This window comes from Uloborus diversus, chromosome 9 (assembly GCF_026930045.1).
Source record: "Uloborus diversus isolate 005 chromosome 9, Udiv.v.3.1, whole genome shotgun sequence".
In the NCBI taxonomy this organism is placed as follows: domain Eukaryota; kingdom Metazoa; phylum Arthropoda; class Arachnida; order Araneae; family Uloboridae; genus Uloborus; species Uloborus diversus.
The window spans coordinates 157,206,397-157,229,245 of NC_072739.1; the positions used below are offsets into that span (position 1 = coordinate 157,206,397).

General features: G+C 37.2%; 1 protein-coding gene across 1 annotated transcript in view; it reads right to left on the reverse strand.

Moving 5' to 3' along the window:
- LOC129229550 (F-box/LRR-repeat protein 16-like) overlaps window positions 1–22,849 on the reverse strand; it is a 108,360-nt gene that overhangs the window by 79,250 nt on the left and 6,261 nt on the right. Inside the window, 3 exon segments of the mRNA XM_054863873.1 lie at window positions 16,071–16,348; window positions 16,350–16,423; window positions 20,863–21,181. Coding sequence (XP_054719848.1) covers window positions 16,071–16,348; window positions 16,350–16,423; window positions 20,863–21,181 — 671 coding nt within the window.

The following is a 22,849-nucleotide window of genomic DNA, read 5'->3' on the forward strand; positions in this document are numbered from 1 at the left end:
AATTGGCATGTATAGGCATATTTTGCCTCGCTGGAGGAAGAGAAAAGTGCAGTCTAAAAGTGTTAGAACTTATTGTTATTTATTTCCATGTTTAACTCACTGACATTCACATAGCAAAACAAAGTGGTTTGTAACATTCAGCCCAAAAAATAAATTACAGTGAAACCCTGTTTTTAAGTTTCTCAAGGGACTAGGTTAAAAAAACGGGAGATTCATAGCAGCAAAACTGACGATGGAAACCGGTGAAAAAGCGGCAAATGCGAGAAAGGGGGACCGTAAAATCGGGGTTTCACTGTATTTGAAAAAGAATTGTTTTTTTTTTTTAAATACTGAAGTTGATGGTAAGTATAGTTGAATTCCCAAAATACAGTTCGGTTGATTATAAAGTAATAATAGTAATAATAATAATAATAATAATAAATGATAGTAATAATAAATAACAATAATAAATAATAATAATAATAATAAAAATTTCGAAATATGGTAACTGACGCGTAGAATTCATTAATGTCATTCAGTTATCCTATACGTTCTTAACTTTTTTTTTAAATCATCTAAGAGAAATGTTGAGAATTCAATCATACCATTAAATTCAGTTTGAGCAACAATAATCCAGAGGAAAATAGCTGTTAATGATTATTTTTAGCTGAATGCTACAAAATACTATTATTGTATTTTGTGAATGACTATCAGTTTTCCATGGAACTCACTCATTAGGTATTGCAGTCTCACGCTTATGAACTTTTGCTTTAATGTGAGGTATTTTACCTCCCACTCGGTTGTGGTTATTCCAGACTGATGATCGCTAATGGGTGTGCCCGTCTGGATGCCGAAGGTCAGCTGTTTGGTATATGCAAACAGTTCTGCCTTAGTGTCTGTTGGGACGATAACTTACAGCTCATCGCATTCATATGACTCGTTTGGCGTAGAGTATTCTTGGCAAAAATTAAATGTCTTATTGAGTTTCGCACCGAAGAGATCTAAGGGGTCTCAATCTGGTGAGAAAACTGGGAGTCAAAATTCTCGTGGTAATTACATCCACTGATAGTGGTGCTACATGAAAGAATGGATGCAATATCGGGGTATAGGAGGTACAGGTCTGTAAAAGTTAAAACTTCTAATGCTGCCACATTAAAAAAACGAAAAACAACCCATTTATATGAGTTCAATAAATAAGTATGTGGCGGAGGGGGGGATTTAAATGAGCAAAAATAAGAATTTTAAGTTCTGGGGAAGAAAAAATATTGAAAAAAACGAGATGAAAGCGGGGAGAAAAGAAAAGGTTAAACAGCTATAAAGCACTTACTATACAACTTCGTAGCATCGCTTTTTAAAAAAATCTTAATTCGGAAAATGCGTCAAAAATTTTAAATGAAGATCAGAAAGAGCTATCGAATAAAATACGCGTTGAATGGAAAATAGTTTAAAAGATAAAATATGTGTTGTAAATGTGATTCAGTATTTATGTTTTCCTCATAGAAAATGCTTTGATATAACTATTTGATAATGTGATTCTAATGCCGCGATGCTTTAATCTAGAGTCTTTCAGAACACGCTACCGGTGGCACATCTCGAAAATAAATACAGACTGCGCCTTTCATTGTTTGTACGGTTAATTGTTGGGAGGGGAAAAAAACTATGGTCAAACGTATTGCAGGTAAAGTCTTTATCATCACCACGATGAAATAAAATGCTTTCTGTTGATCTAAATTTTGGAAAAACACAGGGGTACCCGAACCTACATGTTTGACGGGAGGTGGGAGTTCGCAATTTACCGAATGGACTCTGGGTTTTACCAAATGATTTAAAACATGCATTTATGCATGCATACCTACATCTAGTTTGATGAGATTAATCATTAAAAAAAATAATAAAGGTAAAAATAATTGCAATTTTGCAACACTGTGTTCAAATTTTTCGAATCACCACTTAAATTGGAGAATTAGTAAGAATTTTCATGAAGTCACAATGGCCTCCCGTGACCTCCCATTGGGGCTTCCATGTAGAAACACAGTATAGTTGAAGAATCACTGGCTCGCAGGAAGACCAATAGCTTGCCAAATGGTCACGTGATTGTGATCAGAATCGCTTTTGTGTTGACCACCGCCGTACTCGTAATGCTCAATCTAGTTTTTCTTTGATCTTAGGCGAAATAGGGGGGGATGGAGGGATATAGAGCAGCCTCCCTCCAAACAACCGACGAAAAGAGGAAACTTAATTTTTCTAACCGACAACATCAGTCCCAAAATAAAAAAATATCTGCCAATAGGTATTGGGGTCTCAGTGGCAGCAGTCTGAGTGACTGCTTGACGTTGGCACACTTGAAGAGGTGGGTTCGACTCCCGCAATTTCCCTTCTTTGTGATGTAAGGTCTTTCACGTGTTGTTTATATGTGTAATAAAATTATATCATGCGTAAGGGAGGCAATGCTCTCAAATTGTAGTCCTCATCAAAATAAACCCGTGCAATTAAGCACCAAAAAAAAGAAAGAAAAATATATGTTCTATTTTTTAAATAAAAAAAAATACAGGTACAATTTTTGTACACGCAATAGTGCTACTGTTAATTATTTTAGTAAATTTGACACACGAGACTAGTTTTGTTTCTATGTGACAAAGCGCTGATTTTACACCCAATCGAACTAGTTATTTGGTTTTTAATGCATGTAATTGAAAAACGTTTTTTTTCACACAATTATGAAATTCAAAATACGACCAGTAATCATAAAGAAAGTCGAGAAAGAAAAAAGAAAAATCTCGAACTTTACTGAAATAAATAAACAATGCAAAAAAAAAAGGACGCAATATTTCTGTTCCTCATCTCATGACAAGCGCGGATCCAATGGGGGGGGGGGGGGGTCATGGGGGTCATGACCCCCACTTAGTCAGACCAAACATTACACAACAGGGCCTTTTTAATCTTCCTGTTACTGAATTTTTCGAAGGAGAAATTGAGGACCACCCAGTTTGAGAACAAATTTAAATTATATCCAAGTGCAAAATTAAGGGGGGGAGGGGCAAGTGTGGATCCAAGGGGGGGGGGGTCATGGGTATCATGAGTCTACTCCCCTTAACCAGACCAAACATTACCCACCAGATCCTTTTTATTCTTCCAGTTACAGATTTTTTCGAAGGAGAAATTGAGGATCACCCGTTTGTATAAAAAATTTAATTATATCCAAGCGCAAAATTTACGGAGGGGAAAAGCGTGGGTCCAAGAGGGGGGATCATGAGGGTCATGACCCCACCCCCTTAACCAAACCAAACATTACCCACCAGATTCTTTTTAATCTTCCAGTTACAGATTTTTTTCGAAAGAGAAATTGAGGATCATCCAGTTTGTGTACAAATTTAAATTACATCCAAGCGCAAAATTAAGGGGGAGGGGGGACAAGCGTGGATCCAAGGGGGGGGGGCATGACCCCACCGCCTTAACCACAACAAACATTACCCACCAGATCCTTTTTAATCTTCCAGTTACAGATTTTTTCGATGGAGAAGTTGAGGATCACCCAATTTGTGTACAAATTTAAATTATATCCAAGCGCAAAAATAGGGGGTGGGGGAAGCGTTTTTGTATTTAAATAGAAAGATTTTCGTGCTGAGAGCTCTGGCTTTAAGCAGTTTGAAGCCGCATATTGCAGTTATATATAGACTGCAACGCATATCTCAACACAAAATACCTGGTACCTCTAAGAAACGAGACAATGTAGAGGCTTTGCTTTAAAAAAAAGTGAAGAGGGGGGTAAGGCAGGGGTTAAAGTAAAGGTTCGCGAAGTGGACACGGGAAAAGAATCAAAATCCAGTTAAAGATTTCCCTCCATGTATCATAAAACTTATCGAAGAATGTTACAAGGACATGTATCCTAGAATAAATTGCCTTCTTCGACTCATAGCTACATTGCCAGTTAGTATTGCCACAAGTGAGCAAACCTTCTTAACATTGCGGCGTTTAAAAACCTGGTTAAGAGCCTCAATGTGTGAGGAACGCCTTGTGGGACTTTCTCTCTTAAATATCCACAGAGACATTGATGTAAACATTAACCACATAATCACTAGATTCGTAAAGAAGTCGAAAAGGAAGTTAAGTTTTGTCTTGTGAGAAAATGTGTGGAAGAAAACCGTTCAGAAATACTAAAATAATGTTTGGAGGGGACCCCGGAAATTGAAAAGCTCTCACCTTCACCAATGTTATTTTTCATAACAAAGTTTTCATGAATTTATTTTCAAATGTTTTTTAGGATCCCTTAAGGTTAATTAAACTACTTTTTAATTCATAAATATTACACACTAATCCACTTTTGATGTGGAGGTAAATAATGTTTAACATTTCAAGCCAATTTAGTAGGGGAATGTGGGGCGAAGTGAAATAGCAGGGCAAAGTGAAATGGTGAAATATCTACTCCGTTTTTAGCGCTACGTAACTAGTAATATTTTAACTATGTAGTAAGATGTGTCATGTGTAGTCTATTCCAGTCAAGAAAAAATAACCTCCGAAAATCTAATCGTCTGATAATACAAGCAATTTTTAAAAAATGATACTCAAATTGTAATATTTTTGTTTTTGTAACTCAAAAATTATTTTTATATTATCGAATGATGAATTCGGACCTTCCAATATTCGGTGCAGTATTTATTTAGTTAATATTTAGCTTACTTGTGTTTTTAATATTTCTCACAATTAGTCAAAGCCACTCATTTAATCATCTGATAAATCACCCGCGTTTTATTTTCTTAGTAATTTGATCAAAAATATTTTTCACAATCGAATAGAACATATTTCATTCGAAAAATATTTCAATTTTCTCTTTGCCCCACAGAGAAAAAAAGTGAACATTTTCCACTTTTTTATTTCAAGAAACAATTTTACCGCCAAAAATCAAAAATAAGGTTTTAATGCAAGTTTTGTTATAAAATACAATGTTTTTTCTCTATGTACTGTAATTTTCAAAACAAATTTCCAATTTGTTCATTTTGAAAAAGCTCAGTCATCTTAACTATTTTACTTTGCCCCACATTCCCCTACTAAAAACCCCGTATAATTTCACCGAGATGCTATAAAATAAGCGATTTCAATTAGAAACATTGTCATAATGATTATCACACGAGGGTAAGGGTTTTAATTATACCCATACTTCATTTGAGTTTTTATAAATTAATTTATGTGTTAACTATAAAATATTATGTAACCAAGAAAATCATACCTTCATAACGTGTAAGTTTTATTGTATTTAGTTTATAGTATATTTACATTAGTAGTATTGTATTATATTTTATTTTATGTAGAAATTATTTCTTTCAAAGTAGTTGTCGATTAGTTCTTAATGCCCTGATACAGATGACATACCATTTTGATACTAAATGCCGTTTCTATTAATATTATATGGTTTAGCCAAGAAACTACTATGCGATTTTTTTCATTCTACATTTTTTATAAGCTAAAAAAATAAATTCTATTGTTTCCAAAATAGCTTCTTGGATAGAAATGACTCTTCTAGGCTACACATTATTTTAAAATGTTAATAGTTGATTCCCTCAAAGCGGAATTAACAGACGAAACGCGGTATTAGGTTCTTCGATGAATTAAATGTATTCTCCCGCTCTGACCTCTGACTCCTGAAGTACAGTTGACTCTTTTACCTGAACACCCATATATTCCGAACACATTTTGATGGTCCCGGGAATCACGTATGCATTACTTCCGTCTCCCCCTATACTGTGAGTGTTCAGAATAGAGAGAGTCTATTGTATTTCTTTAGCAAACAAAATACTTTTAATCAAATATGCTTTATGTGTTTTGTGTTCTTTTTCATGACTGAAAGTTTTTTATTTATGTAAAAGAGAAGTCAATTAAAAAATTAAATGAAATAGTTGCATTAATTTATTCCTTTGGGAGGGGCCTGAACTCCCTGGACTTCCCCTAAAATCTGCTACTGACTATTCAGTATGGTATTTGTGCAATTTAAAATTCTTGTTCGTTTTAGAGGTTTTTCATTTTCATTTTAGTATAATCTAGTGCGTTGACCAACACAAATGACTGCTGCTGCTCCTAGTTCAAATTAGAAAAATCAGGCCTCCACAAAGTTTAAAAATTGTAACATTTAGAATATACATAGTTTTCTTAGGAGCATACTGTATTTTTTGTTTTATATGCTAATAATGCAACAACGATTTGTTGGTAAGTAAGAAACAAGCACAAGATTTCAATACTAACGTTTTCAGATTCTTCATACATAACGAAATATGGTAAAACTACGATTTAGAACGAAGAAACTTCCTTTTTTTTGACGAGCATGTCGTAGCTCCCCCCCCCCCCGTCCAGATACCATTGTTTGTGGGTACACGTTTGGTAACCTCCCCTTAACCGGAGCTTGGATCCGCCCTTGTCTCATGACAATGCAAAGGAAATTCAGCAATTATCAATGAATGATGGTTTATCTTCAAAACGTAATAAAAAGTAAAGAACGCTAGAAACAGAGAGCACGAAAACTCTTTAATCGATACCTTTCTTGTCAAATAGAAACAAAATGCACGAAACATTAAATTTCATTGTTTCAAGAGCTTTTGAAATAATCTTTCACATGCTCTGAAATACAGTGCATTCGGAAAATCGATACTTCGGATTACGGCTGAAGATAAAAGCTTTTTTCCCCTCCGCTATGAAGAATGCTTCAAAAGAAGTGACGACAGCAATTTAATATTCAAACTATACATCTGGAACGTAGTACATGCAGTCATAAAATTTGATTCACACGTTTTATGCGCCCATGAAATGTTTATTTTTATAGATTGTAACTTTAAGGCAATAAACAAAATTGTATGGTTTATAGTCACTCAGTGTAAGAAATTTCCGAAACGTCAGAGATGATTTTTCGGATAACTTTCGGGATTTCACGGGTTTGCCCGGTTTTTTGTGAGAAAAACGAGTATTTTTTCGGAAAGTTTCCTAAATTGCTGTGAGTTGTATGAATGCTGTAAAAATATATTTTTGGCTACCAATATGAAGATACGCTCATCTTCCTTATTAGGTATATTCAGTAAATTACTGGTCTGCTAATTCTATATTAGCTACCAGTTTGTTTCGCACTCTTGGCTTCCTTAAGAGGTTTTTTCATCTCCAGCTCAGTCACTTTCCTATGCCGGGCTGATGAGTGCTAATAAGCACGAAACTGCAGTCCTCGGCTGGAAATGACTGAGCTGGCGGTGTATTTCACGTATTCCTTATTAGGTGTTTCGCCTACAGTTCCATTACGTTCCTTCCAGATTGACTAAGCTCCAAATGAGGGCAAAATGTCGTCTCTGGATTCTGTAGCTTTGCAAGAATAGCAAGCAAAGGCACTTGCAAAAATTCACTTGCACTTTTATCTTAGCTTCTACCTTAGTTGCTAAAATACCCTTGGAACCTTCTTTGTAAACCAGAAAGGTGCCAAGCTATTTCTAAACACATCTAATTTTCCCGAAAAGTTACTGGTTTATTCCAGAAGCATGCCAGGCTTCCTTTGGACGGGTTTCTGAACGCTTCAGAAAGATCCCAAGTTAACTTTAGGAACGTTACAAACTTTTAGCGGGAAACTTTCCTTTTTTTCTTTTTTGAGCAATCACGATTGCTTATTGTTCTCATTTGACTGTTTTTGATGTTATACTGATTTTATTTTCCCACCAGCTACCTCTACAGCATCACCGTCGACCGGCCGCCTCACGATGCTGCTCCTCTTGCGAAAAATATCTCCAGGTTGCGTCCATATTTTACACACACACGCGCATACATATACACACCTACAAACTTAGACACCTACACACACACACCTACACGTACACACACTCCTACACACACACCTACACGTACACACACTCCTACACACACACCTACACACACACACACACACACTCCTACACACATACACACACTCATGCCTGCACACAGACACAAACACACATGCCTACATACACACGAACGCCTACACGCTCACACACACAACACACACACACATGCATACATACACTCACACACACACGCACCCACACGTGCGCCTACACAAACACACACGCGCATACATGCACACACACGCTCGTGATTGCGAAAAATATAATTTGAATTCAAGATGCCAAAAAATCAAATTAATGTATTTTTTTTTCTCTTTTTCTTTTTCCTAGATCCTTTTTGATCCAGGGTAACAGGGCAACTTTGATCCAGTTTTTCTATTTTAACTGCCCCACTCATATTTTAATAGTACTACTAGCCGCCAGGTCGTCTATTGACCGTCTTCGACGGCCGTCTCCACGAGATTTCTAATACTATTGTGTAGCACCCTAGGTCGATATTTTTCAACAACTTTAGATCAGCATTCGAGAGTACTTTCCAAACAGTAACTTCAGAATTATTGACCGATAACAATGGTTGTGTACAGTGTTGTCAACTTGATTTGTGAAATAAAAAGTATGAATTTCACATTAAAGCATTGCAAGCAGAATCCATTATTGGAAGTTCTACCATTTCGTTTGAAGTTCTGTTCTATTTCTTGTATAGTTTTTATAATTTATTTTGATTATTTCTTTTTTATTGTCTAAAATTCAAGATCCGTGTTAAATTGCAATCAAAGTCATTAAGTTTTGAAGTAGTCACCGCAACTTTTAACCATAATCTTATTCTGAAATTGCAAATAGAAATCGCAAAAGCAAATGCTATTTACTCAATGCTTAAGCTCTAAAAAGTGTAAAATACACTGGAATAAAAAGTATTTATTGAATGGAAGTTATAGCATGATGTAAAACTAGTTATGAACCTGATCCCCTGAATCACTCACTATAGAATTCTTCCAATGGGTTAATGGGTTGAATTAGAGGGTACATATCACGAACCTGCTTGCTACTGAAGACAAACGTATAGTCCACCTCAAGCTTGTTGGACTTAGCCTTGGACGAGTCCATTTCTAAATTATTTGAAAAAAAAAAAAAAAGCGACGGTTTTCCTAATTAAGCTTTGGGAAACCAGTTTTTTTTTTGTGAAATGTAGTAGGTTGTCAACAATAAGTAATATATTTTAACTGAAAACTCGTGCCTAACTCCTTGTTGATGTTTTCATTGTAGAAGGCTTGAATTGCAAATTGGGGTTTTTGCCTTCCCTGTTGAACTTGATAATTTTGCCTCTTCTTCCCAGTGCCAACTATAGCGCACAGTAGCTACCAATTATTTTCTGACTTCGACCTCTAAATGTATTAAAAGGTCATTCAAAATTATTTGTTTATTCCGAAAATTGCATTTTTTAGTTTTTGGAGACATAAAACATTTTTTTTTTCTGGTGAGAAACGAAAGAAAAGAATACATAATGCATTCAGGATTTCGCAAAAAAAACAAGCAGAACAAAATGATGAACTATTTTTTCGTCCTCTTAATAGCTTCTGCATTAGAAAATACGAACAACATCGTCAACAATAAGAAATGACTTTCAGCGAAGAGAAGGAAAGAAAATAAGATCGAATTCCATTTCCATGGCAACTACTAGACTCTTTTTCCCAGAATAGAAATTTCTTCACCTAACGGAAATTCTTAACAGTCGGCAGCCAATGAGATTTATTTAAATCTCCGAAAACACTGTTTTGAAAAAAAATAGTTTAACTATTTTCTGAACCCCAATACAGTGGGAGTATAAAAGTTCAAATTTAGCCTTTTACTCTTTTTCTACACAATATAACGTTCACTAATTAAATGTCAATTTGCCAGATAGTTTACCGAAGAATAGTTTGAATCTTCAATTAAATCCATTTTAATATTTAGAGTACTTAGGGGAATGCGGGTAAAGTGAATGAGTTGGGCAAATGGAAATGGTGAAATATTTTCAGTTTGCAGCGCTACCTATGTAGCAATATTTTACCTATGTTCTAAACCATGCAGTTGATTCCAGTTTAAAAAAAAAATCTGATGTAGACACCACACTACTTATTTTTACGTCTGTTAAATAGTAGATGTTTTTAAAAACGGAAAAGAACGGGTGAGTGTACTCATTCCGTAGGACACTCACCCATAGTCCCCTCCCCTATTCTGTAGTACACAATCAGTGAGTGTACGCGTTAGAAGCAGCACTTCTATTATGAATAGCCTTTTGGACATTTTTCTACACACATAAAAGTATGATACTGTCCAACCACGGATTGTATGGAATTTTCAAACGTCCAGATAAGACGAATCTATCTGAATGAGGGGAAAAGTAAAAATTTGATGCCAGTATTCTGCTCATTTGAATGAAACTCTGCTTCTGCAAAAGCTGTCATCGCAAAAAAAATAATAAATTCGTTCATTTCCGGCTGTAAAAACGGATGTTTGTCTTTCCATACAATCCGTGGTCAGACAGTAAACATAGAGATTTTGGTACTTTTTCGTGGTGCTTCACTTGGCTCATTTTAAACCTTGGCGATCATTTTTCATTTTGTTCATTACGGTCATGTTTTGATCAAAGTGGCATAGAAACTATTCGTTTGGTAATATCATACGTTATTTCGCTTTTTTAAGACTAAAGTTCCTTTAATATGATAAAAAGTCCCCAAATAATTAAAGAAACGCATTAAAATGTAAAAAAAACCACCAAGTAACGAAAAAGCCAGTAGGAAACGCGTAAAGTTCAGTTCAAATAATCCAAGTGCTAAATAATAAAAAAATAAAATAAAAGCAAAATGTTAAACCAATCGTTGAAGATATACATGGAGTCTCATTAAAATGTTAAATCAGAACAAGAAGTTCCGTCTAAAACTAAACGAGCCTACTTTCCCGTATACCCATACTATACTTTCTAGTACCTGATCAATATTCTCAAAAATAGCTAAAATCGCAAATTGTTTCAAACATATTTTTTAAACATTTTAAGCTGATTTCTAGGAATAAAATATTCCTCACTCATCTAAAAAATTAGATGTGTAGAATAAATAAATAAATAAACGAACAAATTAAATAGCAGCACCTTTTGAACAAAGCAGCTAATACACTTTTTTCCATTAAAAAAAATTCTTTAACAGTTTTCAAAACGAAAAAGTAATAATTAAAATTAATAAGCTCATCTTTATATATTAATAGGCAAGCCGTTTTCTTTCGGTACCGATTTCTTGTCTGTTTGTGAACCGATTTCCTTCATTCTTTTTTTGTTCGGTAGCTATTACCGAGTATTAGTGTCATCAATGAAAAATTTTGAAATCGAACGCTAATTAACGGAGATATTAATAAAAAACGCATTTTCGTCCTAAATGGTTATTTCTACGAGAACGGATGGTCCAATTTTTTCGAATTTGATATGGTTGGGAAGGTCTTTAAAAAACACTCCTAACAAAAAAAGTGTCAGGGCGCCCAAGGTCCAATAACCTAAATCTACTAGAAAAAAAGTTATAAGCGTTTTTTAGTTAGCGAAACTCAAAAATTTTAATTTTATATCTTTTCCATTGTTGAAATTCATTATTGGAAGCGTGAAACATTAAGTTTTAATTCATTTTTAAACCGCTTTTTCTACACGAAGAAAAGCATTTTAATGCTTCGAGCTTGGTATGGTTGGAAAGCTCGCAAAAATGCTTTAAAACACGTTCTACCCGGTTTTACCGCGCGAAAATCGAAACCGCTATGTTGGCTAGAAACAGCGCTAGAAGCAATTAAAAGTTGATGAAAATTCATTTTTATTTGCTTTTTCACGCGACATCGTTAGCGTGAAGAAATTGCTGGATAATATTGTGGTGTTGCTAATTTTCGCTTGAACATAAAGAAATGAAATACTTGCATTTGTTTTTATTATTGATGCTTTCTGGGTAACTACGGTCATTTAAAATATTTTCATTTTGATTATGTTTTCGCGATTTTAATATTTAAATAAATTATTTTACGGAGTAAGGGACGACTTTCAGTTCCAGCTCCCAATAATACCTGCGTTTGCTATCACCAGAAACAGGTCTCAAGGTGAAACTTTTTGATAAAATTGGCGTATTATTACGACGTCCAGTGCTTTCGCATGGACAGTTATATGTTGTCGTGAGTAGAGTTCGTTCATTTGACTGTTGGAAATTTTATATTTAACGGCAAGATCATGCCTACTTTTACAAAAAATATTGTTTGTACAGAAGTTTTACGTATTAAGGGAGTTTTGCGGCATCATTTCATTCAGAACGACTTCCATTATTATGAAATTTGCGAACTTTATCCAATTTGGCACCAATCCCAAGACGAAAAATATTTTTCTTTTGCATTAATAAAAAACGAGTTCAGAAATGTCTATTTGCAAGGAACTGACTACGAATGAAGTCCCTCTTTAAGGTGGGTTTCATTAAATTGTAACCGTTCTGCGTAGGAAATAAATGACAAGAGGAACATACAATAGGGAGAATTGGATATAAAGTTTTTCTTTTTTTTATAAGAACGTTTATGAAAAACAGTGTGATATGTGGCAAAGGGAAAGGGGGGTTATGGTGAAATGTGAAACTTTGCGACAAAGGGGAGAAATTTTGAAAAGTGCATTTGTCAGTTTTCCCCTAAACCGTAAACAAATCACAAACACGATTTTTTAAAAAATTACACTATTATTGCGACGTCCAGTGTTTTTGAATGGACAATTTTTAATGTAGCAAGTAGGTTTCATTCATTTGACTGTTTAGAATTTAATAATTCTAACGGCAGAGGTCATGGCAACTTACTCAATACAGTATACTCCCGATTATCCGTGTTAATCACCGGGCGGCGTAGCACGGATAATCGAAAAACACGGATAATCCGAAAAATCATTTAAGTAATATGCTGGGTAACTATTTAAGGGGAAATCAGAAAAAACTAAATAATATATATACATACTCACACAAACCAGGAACTTTTCTTCGAAATTTATTGCTTAAAAAAATCGGTGATACATTTTTGTTTTCTTTGTTTAAATTGTTGCGTATGTCCGTACGAATTTTTCTTACTGCAATTATTTCTCCGTAATCGTAATTTCTTTCACTCATGTAATCCAATAAATGTTCCACAGATTGTAGAGCAGTAGAATGTGAAATTGTATTTTCTTCATGTTCTTTTCATCTTCGTTTTTGGTATCATCACTTGCGTTTGATTTAGTAACAAGTTCAATGATATTTTCGTCAGTTAGACATTGAAACCCTGATTCACATTCGTCGCTTTTAAACCACTCTCCGACATTTTCAGCGTCAACTGATTCGAAACCTTCGATTTCTTGAACTTCCTCAATGATGTTATCGATAACATCATCGAAGCTTTAGAAAAGTGCGATTCCGAAATGATGCACGGATAATCCGCAAACCGGATAATCCGCACACGGATAATCGGGAGTATACTGTATTATTAAACTTATTAAAAGAAGCATTGTTCATGCAGAAGTTTTACGTATAATATGAGTTTTGCAGGATCATTTCATTCTGGAAGATTTCGACAATTGTTAAATTGGCGGGCGCTCTTCATCTATTGGCGTCAAATTTTTGGCACCAAATGCAGCTCGAGAAATGTTTTTACTTTGCATACGAAAACAAAGAGTAGGGAAATGTATATTTGCATCCGGTTGCCACAAAACATGGGCTGTCCACGAATGAAGTCCCGCTTTAAGGTGGGGTTCGCGAAATAGTAAGTTTTTGACAAGGGAGAGATAGAATAAAATCCTCCTCCCCAACGTAGTACCGCAAGATACGCTAAATATGCTGCGAGGACAAATATTGTGCCAAAGCTTCGAATTCCAAAGAAAATGCTATTGTAGTTCTGAAACCAAGCTAGCAAACGTATATCCTCTTTGCAGCAGAACTGGAACTTATGCACTGAAAAGACTTTACCTATACTCATAAATGGTACGCATTGACTTAAATCCAGATTCGTGACCTTCAAGATTTTGGGGTCTGAACAAGACCGCCAGGACTGCAGAACTGCGATGGCGTTTTCTTTTGAATTTGAAGCTTTGGTTCAATATTTAACACATTTAGCGTTTTTCGTCAGTACAACTTAGGTGGGAGGGCGGATTTATTCTGTATTGTGTATGTTGTTCAGTTGGTTGATGCTGCAATGCAATAGCAAGTAAAGAGTTAAAAAGTATAACTTCAAAGGAAACAGCATTACTTTTCTGGAGTTAAACCAGCAACTTTGGACCCCGAACTAGGATCTATGCAGTCAAACCGCTTTACCTGGGCTCATATCTAGTGCAAATTGACCTAAATCCAGAATTTCATCCAGATCTGTGGCTCTCAAGGTCGTGCCGTTTGCAGGGGCGGATTTGCAGTCTATTCAAGGGGGTGGCGGTTGAAACCCGTAAAAGTCATCCCCCCAAAACCCGTCATGTGGGGGGCAAACAGTCAATTGTCTCCCCCCCCCCCATTTTCCTGTCTTTTAAATACTAATCGCCTCCTAACGCCCCTCACGAACTTATCGCCTTCTTGAAGCGTCAAATCTCCCCTTTGGGGGTTATCACCCCTAGGGTTGGAAACCACTGTTCATAGTAATGTATTATCATACAGTATATAGCGTAGTCCATGGAAGAAAAGGTTAGAAGACACATACAGAAATATAAAAATTATTAAAGTTCTAAAAAGAAGGGAGGGGCGAGTTTAGCTTTAAATTAAAAAGTGGGTAACGCTGTCCAACTTCGACTACACTAACTGTCTAAACTTAACGTAAAACAAATTTGTGGAATGTACTTGATTGAATTTAGTATCGATTGCAAGTAGTTCCCTCAGTTCTATTTTATTGGTTTTAGAAAATGACGGTCACGGAGTAAATCCGCCAGTAGCCACTTGGTAGTTAGTTTTACGAGTTGTGTCGCACCCATTGTGTGCGGACACTCGCCGATGTGCTTATTTAATTTCAGCTCAGTTTCAATGAGAGGACATCTGCTTCCAGCTTGCTTATTTTCTGTCAGAGACTGCTGAATCCGTAACGAAGACGAATCTGTGCTCTGGATGTCGTAACCAGGCTGTCGGTAACAGGGGCCATAGTGGGGGGAGAGGCAATGCGAAAAAAAAATCTAGTTTTGGGCACAAAAAAATTCAAAACTGTTTGGTTTTCAACAGAAAGCACTAAATCGTACTGGAATAAGGCTTCTAGTATGGCATAATCTTTATTGATGAGTAACAGCAGCAATCTAAGGAAGTATTATTTCAAAGATTTACTTTAGCAGATAATTATGAAATTAAGAATATTACGTACTGTCTGACCACGGATTGTATGGAGAGACAAAACATCCATTTTACAGCCGGAAGTGGACGAATCTATTATTTTTTAGCGATGCCAGCTTTTGCAGAAGCAGAGTCATTCAAATGCGCGGAATACCGGCACCAAATTTTTTACTTTTCCCCCTCATTCAGATGGATTCGGCTTATCTGGACGTTTGAAAATTCCATACAATCCATGGTTGGACAGTGCACTTATATTTTGTTCAAGATATTGTACATGATTTTCTACATCCATCCATCTTGTACTATGTAGTTAATTATGAACACATACTAATAATGATGGAGGAGGACGGGCGTCTTATATATATATATATATATATATATATATATATATATATATATATATATATATATATATATATATATATATATATATATATATATATATATATATATATATATATATATATATATAACCCCCAATGACTCTCCTCTTGTATTCTCCCCCGGTCGGTAATGCTTGTCTGCCTTAGCCCCGACTTGAGGGCGATGACTTACAGCTCCTATTCCTATTCAGAGCCACAACTGACTACAACTGTATTTATGTCGAGGACTGCATACTAAGTGCCTTGCCTCCATTATTTTATATACCGATAGATGGCAGCACCATCATCGGATCGAACAGTTAATGAGAATTTAGAACTACTCCAGGGGCTAATAGCTACCTGGTGCTAGCACCCCCCAGAGGTATCGTTTCACTTGCAGGGCATTGAGACCACGAGCATATTTAACGTCGCCCAGTCCCCTTTAATGACGACGGTGGGTCTTCGAGCATCGAGGTTCGAACTCAGGACCCTCCGGCCCCGAATCCGACACTCTACCGATCGGGCTACCACGGCCCCGACTTACAGCTTAAGTAACAAACAAAACGTTCAATGCTGTCACATACCTGTCAAGAGTGAGCTCCTCCAGTAAGCTGAGGTCGCACGCGATGTACTCTAGGGCAGCGTCCGTGATCCTGGGACACCAGGACAGGTCCAGGCAACGCAGTTGCCGGAGGTTCTCGGCCAGAAGCTCGACGCCATCGTCCGTGACTTTGGAGCAGCCCGACAGCGACAGCACGCTCAGGTTGGGCAGCGCGTGAACCAGGTTCAGGAGCCCGTGGTTGGTCAGCTCCCAGCACGAGCGCAGGCGGAGGACCTGGAGGCTCTGCTGGGGCCTGGGGCCCGAAAAAGGCCAGGGCCGCGTCAGTCACGTGATATGCTTGCAGATTAAGCTCACGCAAGCCTGGAAGCAGTTGGGCTGCAACAGAGAGAAACTCGTCATTTCTCGTGTGAGATCGAAATGAAAATCAAGGAAAATATTGGGTTTCAAATGAAAGGCATTCGATTACAAAATGATTCGAAACATTCGATTCGAAATGAAAGAACATCGATTATTCGAAATGATCTGGCAGGATCTCTTTCGGTAAATCGAAAATTCTGGGTAAAAGAAGCACTGAAAAACAGCTGCCAGGAGACAGTGGGAACTTAACGCTACCTTTAAACATGTTCACATTCACAAAATGACTACAACTAATGTTATTTCAAACTGTATAACCATAATTATTCAGAATTTTGATCAGTAAATCTCACATTAGTCAGAAAATGCAATGTAACTTTGTTTAGACATTATACAGTAAAATTCATTCTTTATTATGTTGTTAACAGTACAGTCAACTGTATTTTTTGTTATGTAACTGAATATCTTCTATAATTACGAAAACTAGTCCTCATATTTTACTCATTTTGAAATTTGAACTAATTGCGTAAAACGTTAACAAGGGAAGAGGATATTAATGTGTAACCCGAACATACATCGTGCACAAAAGAAAATATACAACGGTAATTTGATCAAATGAGTTCCTTGTAAAATTTCAAATTTATCGATACCTCGTAAGACTCTCAATCCCCCCCCCCCCCAGTGGTTCTGGAGGAGATGAGACCTCAGACCGGCAGATAGACGTGCGCAGATTTTAATAGTAGCATAAATATTTTGATTCTAGTCTTGAGCTTACTTGGTTAAAAAAAAAAAAAAAAGGGAAAGAGATCTCCTCTGCCGAATCAATAATAATAATAATAATAAAGATCGGTTCCATCATTCATTGTAAGTTTCTCCAAAAGTAAAGACCAAGAAACGAAGCAGATTAAAAATTTCTGTAACATCAACGTATTTATTTAATAGATAGTTAGGTCTGGATGTCCTACAATAAATATTGCAGTAATTTATTATTCTTTTGTTAAATCCAGGAGAAATGTAGAAATGTCATCATGTTCTACTTGATTTGTAGGATGTTATTGTCCCCATCGGAAAAATAGACTGTCCTGTCGAGTATAAATGGCAAACTAACGTAGTTTTGATCAACCAATCGGAAAAATTATCGTAGGTAATGAATTATGCTATTGATCATCTGACTGCTTTTTCAATTCGGTAATTCAACCAGCTCTCAGGAATAGAATGTGCTGTTTTCCCCAAGTGAAGTTAAAATTACATTGAAGTTATGAGTATAAAACATCAGTAAACTTCGTCCTAAGTATAAAATATCAAAAAGGTGGGTGCGTCAAATTAGGACATCTTGACCAATAAGGTCAACCTCCCATTTTATGTAGGATAGCAAAATTCGCTGGATCGTGATTTTATCGCCAAATTGATGATAAAGCGTAATTAGCGAGCAGTTTGTCATCAACAGGCAAAAGAGTAGCCCCTGTTATCACGTAAAGGTGATGCAAAAATTGTTTGACCTTATTTTTGTTTCTTCATGACTCACTGTAGTTTGTTAGTATAAAAAAGCTGTTATTTGTTTCAGAAAGCATTAATTTATGTAGTGATGCAATCAAAAAGAAAAATGCCGCTATCTTTGCCGCCATTTTTTCCTAATTTGATTACGCTAGAAAAGTAAACTGTAGCCCAATAAGGCCAACGTTATTGAGACTTCGATGTCCTTATTAAGACGTCTCGCAGTTCGGGTGGAAGAAATGATCCTGTGTTGCGAATGTACTGCACATATGGGCATGAACTGTGCACAAGAGTGACCAAAGAACAGAAAACGACGACTTATCAGTGCATTATCCTGATTGTGACGATTAAGCTATCTAATTTCGAATGAAGTAAATATTGATTTTTTGATAATGTTTTTGAGTTTATCTCAAATGTGCTTTGATATATTTTTATACTTACTATACAGACTTTTTTTTTTAGCTGTGATTGAACCTTTTGACTTTTTTTTTTTTTTTTTTTCAAAGTTGGCCTTATTAGGAACACGCCACCCTAATAATGGCAACTCTGGTTAAAATTAATCCGGCTGAACAAGGTTGTATTGTACTACCAGTTCTGGTTAAGTCATGCCAGTTCTGCCCCCTATTAAGCCCTTGAAATGAGTAAGTGATAAACACGTTCCTATACAGTATAGACGATTTCTTTTAGTTTTAAAGACTAATGTTACCCACAAATCCAAAGTTACCTCAGCTGACGTTAGCTAAATAGATAAAAGGTTTACAGTAAAATGTACTCAGACAAATTTACTGTATCCAGTTCTGGTTACGGATGTTCCAGACTAAGGATCCCCAATAAAAGCTAAATTGAACAACATACATAGTACTTGAGTGGAATAGATTCGATTTTTTTTTTCGATTCCGATCACAACTGACTACAACTGTTTTTATGTCGAGGACTGCATACTAAGCGCCTTGCCTTCATTATTTTCTTATACTGATAGATGGCAGCACCATCACCGGATCGAACAGTTAATGAGAATTTAGAACTAGACCAGGAGCTAATAGCTACCTGGTGCTAGCACCCCCCAGAGGTATCGTTCCACTTGGAGGACATTGAGACCACGAGCATATTTAACGTCGCCCAGTCCCCCTTTAATGACGACGGTGAGTGGAATAGAAAAGACTGCTTTCGGAAACAGTTCTAATCTGGTTGCGGTTATGATGTCACCGGCAGTTTTCTGTTGAGCCCGGTTGAACAGATCTGTTCCCGAACGCTTGTGGTTACAGCGTGGTTAGTTCTAGTTCAACAGCAGATGATGTTCCCCAAAGGTTGTGTAAAACTTGAAACATGACCGGATTGACCAAAAAATAAAATGTGACCTCGCTAATCACGTCGAGACTGTGGTGAGAGAGGTTGCAACTGAGTCCACCACCAGAGAGCGACTTCAAGTATTTCCGAACGCTGCTAGGTGATGTCACAAAACAGCTGTTTGCCGACGGCCGTGGTAGCCCGATCGGTAGAGTGTCGGATTCGGGGCCGGAGGGTCTCGGGTTCGAACCTCGATGGTCGAAGACCCACCGTCGTCATTAAAGGGGACTGGGCGACGTTAAATATGCTCGTGGTCTCAATGTCCTCCAAGTGAAAGGATACCTCTGGGGGGTGCTAGCACCAGGTAGCTATTAGCCCCTGGACTAGTTCTAAATTCTCATTAACTGTTCGATCCGGTGATGGTGCTGCCATCTATCGGCATATAAAATAATGGAGGCAAGGCACTTAGTATACAGTCCTCGACATAAATTCAGTTGTAGTCAGTTGTGACTCTGAATAGGAATAGGAATAGCTGTTTGCCGTTTCCAATCGCTTGCAGTGGCACCGGTGCGACCGTTCCCCGTTTCCGAACGTGCTTTAGGTAGCAAAGAAATTCTATTTTTAATTCCACCCCCTTTCCATTTACAGGGGCCTAAAAATGTCTTTTTATTATTCTGATTTTCAAGGAGGTGTCAACTATAAAGGGTAAAAAGCACACTCAGTCGGATTTTCTCGTTAGTGTTTTTCAAGTGATAAGTTTTGTGATATTTCATCTTGTGTGTTTATCCCCTAAAAGAGTTGTCATCTTTCGAAATAAATAACTAATTTTGCATTTGATCTTGAGCTTTGATCTGCTGCCATTATCTTAATCGTTAAATCTCTGGTTGCCGTAACGAACTGCGTGGTATTTGTTTTACACTGTTCAGTTTTGGTCGCCTTATCCGAAGAAAGATATTTTTTGTATTCGAAAGGGTTCAAAGAAGGGTAACTAAATTAGTAAGGGGACTCTCAGATTTAGACTATGATACCAGACTTAATAGGCTTAACATGTATAGCCTGGAGCAAAGGAGAGTCAAAGGGGACAGGATTCAGTTATTTAAATTTATCAAAATGAAAGATGTAAATGAATTAAATTTTTGTGGGGAAAGCAGGACAAGGGGTATTGTTTTAAGCTATTTCAATCTCAGGCTAACTTGGAAATCAGGAAAAACTACTACTTTAGCAGGGTCGTGGGCACTTGGAATAGCTTACCGGAAGAGGCGGTAATGTGCAAGGGGGTGGATAGCTTTAAGAGGGCCATCGATCTTCATTGGGGACTAATTAATTGACTAGGACCAGCCTAGCTTAATGTGACCAGACGTCCTGCTTTTGGCGGGACAGTCCCGCTTTTTGTCTTACTGTCCCGCTGCGGGAATGTTATTCTTTACATCAATACTATTAAATTATTTTCAACTTGAGTTCTTTATTGGTACATTTGTGTTATTTCTTGGCATTTTTCTGTTACGGAAAATATTAAGCCTGTGGGAGAAAAACCTACTCTCCCCCCCCCCCCCCTTCGTCATGTGTCCTGATTTTTAGCTTGAAAAATCTGGTCACATTAGCCTAGCTGGGCTCAGAGTCTGTAGCTGGTCGTCACATTTGTATTTGTATACACTGCTCAGTGCTACAAAGGGACTTACCGATGGCGGCAACGGACTCATCGGCAACGTTGATGCAGTCCGAAAGCGTCAGGTGGGCGATGCGTGGATGGAGACTGGCCCAGAGCCCCGCGTCCGTCACTTCGTTGCATCCAGACATCTCCAGACGAGAGAGGGCCTGGAAGAATTCCAGCAGCACTTCCAGGCCCTTGTCAGTGAGGTTGCAGCAGCGCAGGGACAGCCAGCGCACCTGGCGCACGTGGCCGGCCGGGAAATTGCTGATGACGTCATACACGTCGTCATCCCCCGCCCCGTGCAGGCAGAGGGAGCTGAAACCGCGTCGTTCCAAGCTCTGGTACACCTAGATGGGGAGGAAATTCCAGAAAATCTCACCACTTGAATTTAATGTTGTTTGTTTCCTTATCACAGGATCATAAATTTGTGAACTATTTAAAAAACAATCTATATATATATATAAATGAATGTTTGTCTGTATGTCATCCATGAACTCAAAAACTACCCGGCAGATTTGGCTGAAACTTTCACCGTTTGTTATTTTTGGTAGTGGGAATGTTTATAGACCAGTTCGAAAAAAATCCGATCGATAGTTCCTTTTTTATTCCAATTTAAGTCACAATCCATTGGATAAATACGAATAAAATTACTTCGCGTAAAAGATCTCATTGATAAGAAGTTAGCTGTTGCCATTTTTCTTCAGTTTGAACAAATAAATTCTTTCTTTATTGTTTTATGGCTTTTCATGCAACGGGGGGATTTTTCTATTTGATATTTTTAGCGATGGATTGATCTTGCAAACTGCGTGAGTACAAAATTTGAGTAGAGTCACGGCTTCACTTGATACCTGGACCGATTATTATGAAAATTGCTATATATAATGTATTTTTCCACGGAGAAGGTGCATAATATGCTCATTGAAGCCAATCGCCACCAGGTGGCACTGCAGAGTAGCAACTTCTGTCCCGTTCAACCGATTGTCATGAAAATCAGTATAATGATGTATTTTTTTGTTGGCGTAGCAACGCGCGTCGGGTACAGCTAGTACGTAATAAAACACAATGCTGATTTCATACCAGTTGTGAGAGTCACGAATCTGTACTTCGGAGCCAGGCAAACAAAAGTCCAAAAATTGCGATTTTCCGCTTATTAGTGCATTGTATACAAAATCCTATTTCGCATCGAGCCATGTGAACGTAGTTAAAAAAAAATCATTTGTACTCATTTACCAATGTTAAAAGAGCGACTTTCCATCCTTTGCATGCGTCAAACAAACGTTTTCCCTGCCTCCAGTAAGGTAGCGATTATGTGACTTACATTGGTCTGGCTCTGTGGTACAGAAATTACATTATTGTTGTTTTTGCTTCAATATATACTGTTGAAAAGAAATTGGCTGGTCACAATTCAGCTTCAACCATCATATTGGTCAAAAGCTTCTCCATTGTAATAATGGTTTTACAGGTACAGCTGTATTGGCTAAATGCTGAACTAACTTTGGGGTTAAAGTTTGAACCAGATTAACTATTTTTCTCAGCAGGAAGTAATTTATGAAATGATGCTTAAGTGACTAGACTTCGATCTTCCAAGATCGAACCCAGCGCTTTTTAAGAATCTATGCAACATACGACCGTTTATTTATCAGATGATTTGTTTCCGACAGAAAAGCTCCAAATTAAAAGTATAGAATCTTTCCTATTAATTTCTGTGCGCATCTGTCTGTAACTCTATCCCCCTTCCCCCCTCCAGAATGGCAATGTCAGGTCATAACTGGTACCGTTTGGATGCAAGACATCCAGGGAAAACCCTTTAGCCCTGTCTCACCGCTCTAAACCTTAAAGGGGTAGACATCTAGGGGTAAAGAACGTTAAAACCATCAATTATCACCTGTTGCAGGCGGCATTGAGTCACCGCAGGTGGTTAACATGGGTTGGCAATCGAAGCGAGCAATGGCGAAGCGATCAACTATATCATTGCCAGTACATGTGAATGCAGAAGCGAATTAAATATTGCGCTA